The following is a 10062-nucleotide window of genomic DNA, read 5'->3' as shown; positions in this document are numbered from 1 at the left end:
AGAGAGAGCATGAACTCAAACAGCCTCTGTAGTTCTATGTACACCAGACCTAATCTTGGCTCTCCCCGTTTCACGCTCTGCTCGCTACCCCTCTCAACACACGTTAACTGATCTGAAGACGGCCAGGCAGCCTCTCCGGAGCACCCCTGCCTCAGTCAAGACCTGTACCAGAACCGGAATTCCCAGCTCGCAGCGCATCACGCTACCACATCCACCTGCAACGCAGCGGGCTGACAGCGGGCTCGGCTGCCCGTCAAATCCACAAACACTACAGTACACTACACATTTTGAGTTTGAAAACCGATCATTTCCTTTGTGAAAACAGATCTACCACCTTGGCTAAGCAAGCTACACGTGCCAGAGTGGTAGGGCTGTATGTCCCAGTCCCCCACGGCTGAGGTATCCTACGAAGAAGCAGAAAACCAAGAAAAGAAAGCACCGCGCTGCTGCCAGTAACTTGCCAATAACGCAGCAGACATGGCCACCTCCTAAAACATTTGTTCAGGAAGGGCATAGCTCTGTGTGAAAAAGGATTTGTTCACCGTTGAGTAACATCAGGTTTGTGGGCTGACACAAACAAAAAACCATATGGGTTCTTTTCTGTTGATAAAACCAAATTCAGCCAGGTGTAGTGCAAATCTGGAGAAAGCGAGATCTTTCTGTGCTGAAACACGTGCTGCAAGTTGAACTAGCCTGTGGCGGCGTGGGGAAGCAGAGCGGTAGTTAGTGGGCACTACGACAAGAGGAGAGAGAACAAACCATCCCAAACCACGGCACCCTCAGATGTGTGGCTGGGGCCCGTGGCACACACCCACACATCACACAGGAGCTCTCGCAGAACGTTTCACCAGGTGCTTTCTTCACTGTGACGGTCCGTCCTGCGGCCAGCCGTCGGGGCGCAAGCGTTGGGAGCGTTTATGGGAGCACTGGACCGAGGCTGAGCTCCACGTGATGGGTGAGCCAGATGACCTCAGAGGTATGATCGCCTTCCTCGCTGGGCCGGATTGGAGCAGCGAGGTTTTTAAACTCGTGCTTCATCTTGAAACTCACGGTCACTTCGCCCTCTTCTTTCTGTGGGGTGACCTTGATGAAAACTCCTACCTTATTGGCTTTTCTGAAGGCAATAACGCTGCAAGGCAGAAAACAAAAGATCGCTGGGTCAGCCAAGTTCTCAAACAATTGTTCTGAGAGATTTATTCTGACGCCACGCAAGAGAGGTGCTCCGTTTACGGCCCGTGGGCTGAATATGCCCTGCTAGAACAGCCGCCCTGGTTTGTAGCTTTCTCCCCGCTGCTCTTTTTGCAGGGGGCCCACAGCCCCTCACGATCAGAACGTGGGTACCCTGCTTTATGCTGACAGCTGCTGGCGCATCTGTCAAACAGAACGTGTCTGCTCTGGCCATGGGAGGTGTGTACCCAGCCGTGCAACAGGGAAAGGCCACAGCATACAGCTCAAGTTGCCCCGTAAGAGGCTGCAGAACGTATTCCATTCTGAAGGCTGGAGGCAACTCCGTCGCACAACCTACCGTGTAGTTCTCACCGCTACCGTGAACCCCCTGCTTGCAAAGGAAAGGATTACAGAGAGTATTCCTGGAGAGAATTAGTACCGCCACCTATAACTCAACTGCTGTAACAGCACACCTTGCCTCAAAGGGAACAAACGCCTCCTGAACAGTCCAAACCACAAGCAGAAAGATTTGCATTGCTGATCTCGGACTCCCCCCAAAAGCCCCCACCCCCCGACGAAAACCTGAAAAAAAACCCAAAGCGTCCTGAAGACAGAGAGGAGAGTGAGTTACTTGGTTGAAGTGCCAAGTCCTTAAGGGACAGGATCCCTACAGGACAGGCAACACTCACTCAGGGTCATCCTGGAAGTCTTGAGGCTCTGCCAGCTCATCATATTCCGCAGCAGCATCTTTTCCAGCCAGAATAAGCTCCTTGGGAGGAACTGCCACCTGAAACAGAACACGAAGAGAAGAAGCCTTTCAGGACTGATCATGACCTACACTGCGAGCAGGAGAGAGCCTTCCCCTTCCGAGGGCTGCTTTACTACGGTGTAAGAGAAAAGTGATTCATCCTCGGCTTTCCTCCGCTCCGGTACCACCCAGTTACCACGCTACCAGCGAAATCACGTATTTCTCCCTCGGGTTCTGGATCTCAATGAACAGACACAATTTCAAAATACTTTATGATCTGGTGTTTACATTAGTGACAGTCATTTAAGCTCCAAGGAGGAAAATGCAACACAGTCAGCAGAGACTGAAAGACGTATGAAAAGTGTGACCTGTGGAAGGATAAATGGGAGTGGAAAGCCTTGGAAGAGGCTTGGGCCCGCACAGCAGGAGGGTACAATACCTTGGCAGTGCTGTTGATGTTGTCAGGGTCTCCCTCCTCGCACTCCAGCAGCGTGACATGTGTGATGTTCTCCACTGGATTGGTCAGAGTCAGAAGGACTTGGCTCTCCTGGGGATATTCGGGAATCACAGTTCAAGAAGCAGTTAACTCTAAAATTCACCGTTACTGTTAGCACCTCCATCTTCTGTGACCGATCAGCACCTTCGAAAATTGCATCACATATCCATCCCACCGAGAGATGGGTAACGAACACCCCCAGTCCATAAGAAAGGTGTCAATGCCATGCAGCACTCTTTCTTAATGTAAGAAATACACGGCCTTGGAATCTAGCCAAGGTCTCAACTCCACACCTTTTATTCTTCAGATACCGGCGTGTGCTTGTGATGCCAGACGTCACACTGCACGCTTAATCTACTCCTGCAGAGTGACAAGTACATGCAGTGTTATTCTGACCACTCCCTTAAACCCTGCACCCTCTCTAAACGGAGCGAGCGAAGCCCTCAGGGAACAATCATCGCATCACGTCATCTTCCAAAAAAGATCCCACATCCACACCTCCCGGCTGCGTCTCACCCTAAGATGTTTCTGGAAAAAACTACTGACCTTCATGTAGCGCAGGTTGGGAATAGACATGATTCTCACTTCAGGGATATAGTTACTACAACAAGAACAAAGCAAATGTTGAAGTAGATAGATGGATTCACAGACATCCATCTAACTCATTCAATGCTATTAGAGCTTAGCTTACATTAAAAAGAAAAACGAAGTGCCCTTTTGCTATATAAGCCTAATCCTACAAACTCCTGCTACCGTGTGGGGCTGGCACAGCATGCAGTGCCTTTTTCAAACTGCTAAAATCTTCAGCTAACTTTTTAGTAGATCGGGAAGCAAACCTATTACAGATAAGCTAAATATATATAAAAAGGTGATTACACCAATCTAAGAGATGACACAACCATACGAGAGGTCAAATCAAGAGTACAAAAGAAACAAAAATAGAAGGCATTAACTAAGTATTGATAGGCGTTGTTCTCCCCAATCCCCATATCTTACTTACACAGCAACCAGCTGGATCTTGAATTTGATAGATGTTGGATTGAATTCTGGTTTGCTCAGGTTATGTTCACATTTCTAGACACAAAGATATTTTAGTCAGCACCAAAAGACAGTGGCCAGTCACACACTGAAGAATCAGAGCTGCAAGCACAGTGCCACTAGCCATGACATTACCGGCCTCTAGCACAGCGCACATAAAAACTACCCTGGGATGCGTGTAGCCATAACTCTGTCAAGTTACTGATATTCCGAAAATGGCGTATCCAGCACTATCAGTGCGGTCTCAGAAACACGAGATTTGGAACCAGGCTTAAAAACACTTGGACACTCCCTGGCCGCAGCAGGAAGAAGGCACAAATACCCGCAAGCCCTCTGACTTACGCTTCAGAATCCATTAAAAAATTAAACAGCTGGAACTTGAGACTGATCTCCTCATAAGCTACTCTTCAAACACAGGCTCAGCCTGACATTACTTATTTCTGAGAAAATATTCTGCATTTGCAAAGCATTCTGCATCTTAAATATTTACAAGAATATTGCTCTGTTACTCTGGGAACTAGATAAATATCCCTGTTTCACTGAGAAAGCAAGCAGCCTTTTAAAGACCATGTAGTAAGCCAACAGCAGAACTTGGATTTAATTCTTGCCAGTCTTCACTTCCCAGCTCTCTGCTTTTCTTCTCTCAGAGAAGAAGATTTCTTTTTCTCAGAAGTATCCTCTTTCTGCCTTCACTCTAAGGGCATCTTCAGTATGCTGCACTGCCTCTCACTAATGTTTGCTGACGTGATTTTTGTCTTTAGTAATAGCAGAAACTTTTTAATTCCGACTGTACTGGCAGCCTTCTATGATTCCTTGGCTAGGCAGAGCACACAGGCCCTTACGCAAACCCACCTTTGTATCTTTATGCATCTTTGACAACGTTGTCTCCCTTTCACAATCTTCATCACGTCAGAGATGCAACAGCCTCCCTCGTCTCCTAGTGCTGTTACCAGTAATTTGGTTGAGAACTTTCAACAACCAGAAGCATTTGAGCAGCTTCTTTTAAGAGGAAATACACAGCCCATTTCCCACAATGCAAGTTCTGTGAGCCTAGAAAAAGCGCCTTTTTGTATTTAATTACCTACCCGACAGCGCAGCGAACGCTTGATCAGGAGGTGCTTATGACGTGGGTAGAGCTGGGAAGCACAGATCGGCTGGAAGTCAGGCTGCAGCAGACGCTGACGCAGAGTCGTCACTGGGTGCACAACAGAAAGCAAGACCAAATTAATGTCTCACTCGGGCACTGAATCTCGAGCTAGATTGTACACATGAACTGGCCTAAGAGCAAGCATGCCACCCACTGTGTGCGGATGTGCTACAGTCTCTAAGAAACTTAATTTCACCTGCACCCAATAATTCAGAAGCCACTGGCAAGTATCACCGTTTCTAGCAATGAATGAATGGAAGGTAAGAGCTGTAGAAAGGGCTGCCCTGACTGGGCACGGTAACACTAGAGCAGCATCAGTGCCAGCCCAGGAGAAACAAGGGACCCTGATCTCTATTCAAAGCTCAGCTGGGGTGGAAACAGAATTTTGTAATCATCTAGAAAATAAGTTCTTTCCCCCACCACGGGCAAATCAGTTTTCATAGCTTTGTTATCCTCACAGCTGGGTGCTGCAGGAGTACAATATACAGCTTCTCAGCAAGGAGTTTGCATAACTCAGACTCACACATAGAATTGGTGACTACATAGTTCCCAAGGCAAGGAACTCCAGCAGCCAAACTTCCCATGGGTTTCTCCCAAAAAACAGGCTCCTCGCTGTTCCCAGTGTCTAACAGGCAGTGAGCCACCTGGCAGCCTTTCCCGCGCTGCGGGGAACCACGAAAGTCATCTTCTTTACCAGCATCATACTCTCACAATGCTGACAGTCTCATGAGAAAAGGAGACCAAGATGATCTACCCCTTTCCATAAACCTTTCATGAATTAATTATTATTGGCGGACTCCGTAGGCCTGCAGGACTACCGAGAACATCTGTCCTACGCAGAGCCGCCTCAGCATGAAGTCCACTTCGCTTCCTGTATCTGCTGGTTTATCCCATTCGCTCCCAAGTTTCGTCGACCAATTTACAGTATTTGCTGATTAAATCGTGAGCCAGCTAAATAACTGGCAAGTGTACACAAGCTGTTGCAAGCTGATGTCAAAGTAATGCACAATTGTTACTTAACAGGTCAGTTAAGGTTCCAACTCCCCAGTAGCTCAGCTACTTCCTTATTTCCTGCTATTATTTGAAAAAGGACGTCAGCTCTTTTCTCCATCCGAAAGTTGACACTTCACATGCAGAGAAATTAAGGTCAGCAAGAAAATGAAACAACCATTAAGAGGCTTGAAGTGTTTGGCTCTGAGCTTTCCATGTACAACATGAAGCTGAGGCTCCATTCAAAGTTACCATTTAAAAAGTCACAAATTTCCCACCATTTCAATCCCAGCATAAAAATTACTAAAACCTCGGGCCATTAGGAACCCTACGGACGGGTTTCCAGGCACTGCCCGTGTTATAAAATGTAAGGGCAAAAAGTGACAGAATATTAAGGTGCTACCTTCTGTCAGATTGATTGGTCTTGTGTAGTAATCCTCAGGAAGAGGTTCCACTTCTTCCACTGCATCAGCTGGCTCAATCTTGATCTCCTTCTGGTCCTCTCCTTCTTTCAGCCTGAAGCAAAGTGAGGGACAACTCGGTCATAAAATACGGCACGCGTGCTCTGACAGGCAGCAACAGCAGTAACTGCATTATGAGACAGAAGGCAGCGGGAGCTGGAATTGCACGACAATAGTAACTGCACAAGGATGTGAGCAGTCACGTGTTTCTATTAGGAGAAAGCAAAACGTCTGGAGCTGCTGCACAGAGATGCCCGAGGATTTGACATCTCTCCAACGCTCCAAAGAAGAAAGCTCCTTTCACTGCTATCTGCTAATACGTTCATCATCTTTCTGAAGTTGCTTTACTGTTCTGTAGGAGGTTGCCTACACCTCCTATCCTTCCCACAAAGGTAACCCCAACCCTGAGACTCACGAGAGTCCAGCGAGGGCACTGATCGGCGCTCCGGGCCTCTGGCGTTGAAGCCGGGTTCCCAAGCCATATTTGTCCTGCAAGGAAAAAAGGAACCGTCAGCTTCAGGTCTGCTTCCTGCCAGGACAAAAAGACCTACTGCAAACTCATCCTTTGAGCTGCATGACAAGCATAGGGAGACAAGCAAAGAAAAGCAAAAAGGGAAAGGTATTCAATGCTTCCCAAGATTTTTTTTTTTCTGCTCAAACTGTTGGTAAGGAGAAAACAATTACCACTAGACTGCAGACAGGGAGAGACAGATGCGGCTACTGCTTATAAAGCTTTTGCTCTTTCCTTAAATCACCAGCCTGCACTACCGACACATTTTCCTCTTGATCTTCTCTTCAGAGCAACTGCATGTCAAGTAGTGGAGAATGAGAGCTCAACTGCCAAAAAACTGGGTCAACATGGGTATGCATCCATCTGAAGTGCTCTGTAGCGCTGCTAGAAGCAGCTGGAAGGTTCAACCTACAACAAGCCTTGCTACCTACAGGTCTCTCTCTTGCCAGGCACCACCAGTTGGAAGAACAGCTGAGCTACTCCTCAGCTTTCTACAGCTGAACTGAACACAGGGTGCTTGGAGGCAGAAATCTTCCTTCTGGGCAGGACTGAAAACCTGAATTCTCACCAAACGAGAAACCTGAGCATCGGCCTACCCTGGTGATTTTTCAAGGATCAGAAGATTAATGCCAATGCCATTTGCCTCAGGCAGACAGCCAGCTGCGTCTCAGCCAAGCTTTGTGAAGGACTGCTTTCCAAGTGTGCACTACTTACCCAAAGACACTGCCCTGTTTGTAAGCTAACAAACAAACTTTTTTTTGTAACAAATGTTACCCTCTAACTAGTTAGCCTTCAGGTACGTTTGTTCTAGGCACATCCAAGTCAGAGGCCCTGAGGCAAGGTGAAGAGTAGGATCTGTTACTGCCCTTCAGTTGGTACCATGAGAGCTTTAACACACCAGCAGAAACCGTGAAAAGACTTACCACTACGTGTATAGTGTGTTGCTGTGGAGAGCCCCCAAAATAGCAGCAGGTAGCAACGGAGACAAAAAATGCAGCCATAAGACACAAGCAAGGGCACAGAGCAAGCACAGTTAATTGAGAAGTAGCAAGCATACGCAGAGTCACCCAGCTAAACAAAGTAAGCATTTACCTGCCAGTTACGATAAACAAGTCATTCAAGCCACAACCAAGTCTTAAGGTTAATTTCAGTTGAGACTTCATGCAGAAAAGTGCCAGACTATCCTGATCTAACTGTTACTGAGCTGTGGCATGCAACTGTCCTGAGAAAGAGCTACCACCGGTATCGTGACTGCGGTTGCACTGCATCTCACTGCTGGATAACATATTCCTTTGCATGGCAAGTATAAACCCTTCTGGCATTATCAGAGAGGGCTGTTAGAGAGAGAGGCAATGTAATACACAATAATGGGTGTAAAACTACTTGTCCCCAAAGAAACCCATGTGCCCTAGCACATTTTCTTCACGTTGTTCTCAATAAAAAAAAAGCTGAGTAGCCCTATCTTGCTACCAACTATCTAATTTTCCAAGCTGAGGCGGTTGCGCATCACTTTTCCTGCTCTGAGAGCATGGTACTCCCAGCTCACCGAAAAGGCCAGGGGCATGTAGTTCCGGCGCCGCACCAGCTTCTTCCGGTCCCGCTCGATCTTCTCTTTCTGAGCCAACTGCTGGTAGTACTCAACCAGTTTGTTAATCTGGAGGGATGAAAAGGAACAGGTACCCTGTGAAAGGGGAACAAACGCCAGATCACCTGCTATTTGCTTGTGAACAAGCTGGGGTTCCTGCTACTTGTTTCACTCTGTTCCTTGTACTAGCTGTACTTTGAAGGATACGCATTAAAGAAGCCTGTGTGTCTTAACATGTCTTAACCCCCACTGCGGGTGACAAACTGACCCTCCTTTGGGAATGACGTTTATCGGAGAGCAGTGTCCAATCCTCACGTTGCAGTTAGGCAACTCAGACTTTGTTCACGCATTTTCCATGACTGGACAGAGTAATGTCCTGTGGCCAAAAACGAGCAATGTGGATTAGTGGAGCAAACAGCATCTTTCCCCCCGCTCCGAGGCTGATCACATTTAGTGTAGAGCCCTAACTGGTGACAGGGAAGGGTAGTAAAGGTGCAGCTCTGTTTTCCAGATCCTAGACACACTCTTGATCAGAAAACAGCTTTTTTCACATACATACGCAGCATATTCATTGGTGTCATTTTAACAGCGCTATTAGATATGATGTTTTCAACTGAGTTTCTTCTTTTTATACTGTGATTTCCACAGAGAGCCTCTAAGAGGCCTTCCTTCCGCCGAATTCAGTCAAGGTGAAGGTTAGGAACTGGAACTGGTATCTGAGGGATCATATAGATGCATAAAAAGTGATTGAGAGGGCCTGGTGTCTCTAACAGCTCTTTCTAGCTGATGCATCTCAGCCGAAGCATGGCCTTCCCCCTCACTCACCCTCTGAGTGTGAGGATTCTCCGGCTCCTGCCAGCCACCACTAGCTGCAACGAGAAAGAGAAAAAACAAAGTCCTCAGGAGAAGATTTCCAGACTCCACACAGAAATCACATCTAACACCCAACTATCTTGGTCTTACTCATGAAATATGACATTCCCTATTTTCACTACACTTACCATTGCAATTCTTTGAGTTCACGCCTGCACAAATATACACCTCTGAAAGCTTTTCGGAGGGAGGTTTGGGCTGAAGGTGCTTCACCAGCTTTTATACTGTGTTTTTACACAACTGCTCTTTGAGAGATACTTAGGACAGGACCTAGGAGTCACTTTAGCAGCAGGTACATGAGTTTACAAGAACATTCTCTTATTACTGGCTGCCCATGTCCCTGCATCTTCAGCTCCCAGTCTTCAGTCACATCAACACTGGAAGTCAAAGAGGATCTGCTTGGTCTATTCGGCCCCATTTCTGGAGCCCGGCAGTATTTTCTGCATGTCTTATGCACCAAGAAATAGATGAAAGCTTTGTTCCAGTGCTGTCATGAAGAGAAAAACCAAGTACAAACACTAACTAGCAACTCTGGAATAAGCCTAAGTGAACAAAAGTAACAAAATAAATTAGATGTTTATGCTGTCAGACTGAGCGGCTTCAAAGTCTCTGAAGGCACAAAAATAAGATCTCAACTGTGGGGAGAGCGCATCAACTAAAAAAGCCCCTTGTTTGACAGCTTTCTCGCTAGTCAGGTAACACGAGCATGAAAGCGGGTCACATGTTGCACTAACTCAGCTCAGCTCTTCAGATGAGACTTCAGCAACAAACCATTTTCCTGTGAATTTCCAACTATGACTCAAAACCTAGACAGATATTACGTATATTGTACGGCCAGAAACTAATTTGATTGTCGGTCACCTTCAAAACACATACTGGGCTCCTGCTGTTACTCAGTTTTCTGTCTTTGACTGCCACTTACCGACAGACTTGTCTGCCATGCCAACATCACGGGAAGTCCAGCGGCAAAATCCACAGGCCAAGTAATACGCTTTCTTCATGGTAGTCTTGGCAGGGCCGTCACGGAGCGCAGCACGAACGACCGG

The 10062-nt window shown here is 47.0% G+C and overlaps 2 protein-coding genes across 2 annotated transcripts in view; both read right to left on the bottom strand.

Moving 5' to 3' along the window:
* Window positions 1-198, bottom strand: part of RBM22 (RNA binding motif protein 22) — a 9319-nt gene extending 9121 nt beyond the window's left edge. Inside the window, exon 1 of the mRNA XM_009322744.1 lies at window positions 169-198. Within this exon, the coding sequence (XP_009321019.1) occupies window positions 169-198 (30 nt within the window). The remainder of the gene's footprint in view (window positions 1-168) is intronic.
* DCTN4 (dynactin 4 (p62)) overlaps window positions 23-10062 on the bottom strand; it is a 10624-nt gene continuing 584 nt past the window's right edge. Inside the window, 11 exon segments of the mRNA XM_009322638.1 lie at window positions 23-1129; window positions 1857-1954; window positions 2355-2462; window positions 2958-3012; window positions 3412-3485; window positions 4535-4644; window positions 5990-6102; window positions 6463-6536; window positions 8105-8212; window positions 8969-9012; window positions 9939-10062. Of these exon segments, the coding sequence (XP_009320913.1) occupies window positions 916-1129; window positions 1857-1954; window positions 2355-2462; window positions 2958-3012; window positions 3412-3485; window positions 4535-4644; window positions 5990-6102; window positions 6463-6536; window positions 8105-8212; window positions 8969-9012; window positions 9939-10062 (1122 nt within the window). The 3' untranslated portion in view covers window positions 23-915.

Source organism: Pygoscelis adeliae, unplaced genomic scaffold (assembly GCF_000699105.1).
Source record: "Pygoscelis adeliae isolate BGI_AS28 unplaced genomic scaffold, ASM69910v1 Scaffold34, whole genome shotgun sequence".
Lineage (NCBI taxonomy): Eukaryota > Metazoa > Chordata > Aves > Sphenisciformes > Spheniscidae > Pygoscelis > Pygoscelis adeliae.
The sequence above is the reverse complement of the archived record's forward strand: the minus strand, read 5'-3'. Positions and strand labels throughout refer to the sequence as shown.